The 2,246-nt window shown below is 39.6% G+C and overlaps 1 protein-coding gene across 1 annotated transcript in view; it reads right to left on the bottom strand.

Annotated features, from left to right (window-relative positions):
- Positions 1-1,215: 1,215 nt before the first annotated feature.
- The window catches only part of ADGRV1 (adhesion G protein-coupled receptor V1), a 645,475-nt gene continuing 644,444 nt past the window's right edge, over positions 1,216-2,246 (bottom strand). The window contains exon 78 of the mRNA XM_027864178.1: positions 1,216-1,649. Within this exon, the coding sequence (XP_027719979.1) occupies positions 1,531-1,649 (119 nt within the window). The 3' untranslated portion in view covers positions 1,216-1,530. The remainder of the gene's footprint in view (positions 1,650-2,246) is intronic.

The following is a 2,246-nucleotide window of genomic DNA, read 5'->3' on the forward strand; positions in this document are numbered from 1 at the left end:
GGTAACTCTATTCATTCTGCCACCTAGCTGCCCTCCATACTCTCTAGTTCTTGCCAATTAATTGTGACCATCATCTCTATCTTTTAAGGGTTGATCAGTAGCTTTAGCAATTGTATTTCTGTTCCTTATTAAGGTCAATGGGCAGCTAGGTGGCTGTGGATAGACTGCCAAGCTTCAAGTTAAGAAGACTCGTCTTCCTGAGTTCAGATCTGGCCTCAGAAACTTACTAGTTGGGTAATCCTAGGCAAGTCACTTCACCCTTTTTGCCTCAGTTTCTCATCTGTAAAATGAGCTGAAGAAGGAAATGGCAAACCACCTCAGTATCTTTGCTAAGAAAACCCCAGATGGGGTCACAGAAGAGCCAGACACAACTGAAACAACTGAACAACAACTAAGTTCAATTACAATTTAGCCACAGGAAGATTTTATAAGCTTTATTATTAGGTGATAAAGACTAAGACAAGTCTACTTCAATTTATCCAAGTAGCTGTGATTTTATCATTTTAGGGACTCCATCTCTCAGACTTCCAAGCCTTAATACATGGTCTTCATAAGTTGTTACAGTCAAAAAACTCAACACACAGCAGCCAGTTTTCCAGAGAAGAGCCATGCCAACTGAGGTAAGCAAGCGCTCAGATGACACACAGTCCATTTAACAGTTAGTTCACTTGGTCAGTGTTTGAAGCCTCTCCAGCTTGGTAGGATCTGCCAAAGCTTGTGGTCTTGTGGTCTTGAAGGAAGAACCCAAGGTATCAGTAATTATTGTCTAGGTGTTTACCTCAGACACCAGATGAAGAAACCACATGCTGAATGGGGAGAATCTACCTTAGAAATTAGAAATTAGGCTTAGACTCTTACCTGGAAAATGAGTTAATCTCTTTATGTCTCATTTTACCTTTTGTAAAATGAATACAATTCTTGGTACTTATTTCTTCAGAAAGGTTCATTCAGTTGACAGAGTGAGTTACTATAGTAGAGAAGTAACCTACGAAGATAGCATTTTTTTTTGGCAAGGCAATTGGAGTTAAGTGACTTGCCCAGGGCCACACAGGTAGTAAATGTCAAGTGTCTGAGGCTGGATTTGAACTCAGGTCCTCCTGACTCCAGGGCCGGTGCTCTAACCACTATGCCACCTAGCTGCCCCTGAAGATAGCATTTTCATCAAGCATAGCATATCCCCACCAAGAAATGAGCCTGTTTCAGATCAAACGGGTTCTATTACTTTTATTAATAATAACAATTATTACTTTCATTAAACATTGTTAGACATGCAGCTCAATTAAAAAAACTCCATCTATACTTTATGGAATAAGTGCATCCTATTAACTCTTGTTAATCTTTCACCAGAACAGATGCTTATGGGGATTCTGCCAAAAATCTACTATTTATCAGACACAGCCCTTTCTGGGCTCCCCATCTGGGGACAACTTCCAGTTCTCCATTGCCTGGCTGCACATATGGAGAAAGATTCACACCAGAAGGTCATCCAACAAACATAAAAATGTCAAAATTCCTGTTTGACAAGAGGAGCTAGAGGTGAGTGTCAGCGATGGGTATTCTTCTCAGTTCCAGAATCTGGGAGTCTGTCATTGTGCCTCCTTCCTGACTGCCTTGGCCAGATTCGTTGTCACTGGCACTGAGGCCCACACCTGCAATAGATAAAGAACAATAAAAATAAATACAAAGCAAAAGAGTCATGATCAAAATGTATTCTAATATGACTTTTACTTTCATTGAATTTCTAAAATAGAAGCTCTACTCAAGAAAGATGATACAAACATTTATACTTCCAGTTAAAACACCATATTCATTTGGGGGGGGTGGTCTTTATTTGCAAAAAAAGATTTCCTTCCCCATAGCCTCTGTTACAATTTACTTTGAAGTCGGCTTTGCTAGTTGAGCCCAAAGTACTCTAGGATAGAGGACAATTTCCTTTTTATCTCTGTATCATTTGTGTGTACCACAAAATTACTCTTGAAAGAATATACCAATATACATTGGTGAGTCTCTAGCTGAGACCACCATCTCATGAAAGACCTTAACCATCCTCACTTTGCCCTGGTCTGACTCACCCTCCAGACTTCACTCCTCAGGAGCAGCTGGCCCTGCTTTCCTCTCAACTCTTTCCACCTCCCCTTTATATGTTCTCTTCTTCCATTAGAATGTAAGCTCCATGAGGATGCAGACTGTCTTGTTTGCTTGTATATATATATATATATATATATATATATATATATATATATATA

Source organism: Vombatus ursinus, unplaced genomic scaffold, assembly GCF_900497805.2.
Source record: "Vombatus ursinus unplaced genomic scaffold, bare-nosed wombat genome assembly UNPS02014774.1, whole genome shotgun sequence".
Lineage (NCBI taxonomy): Eukaryota > Metazoa > Chordata > Mammalia > Diprotodontia > Vombatidae > Vombatus > Vombatus ursinus.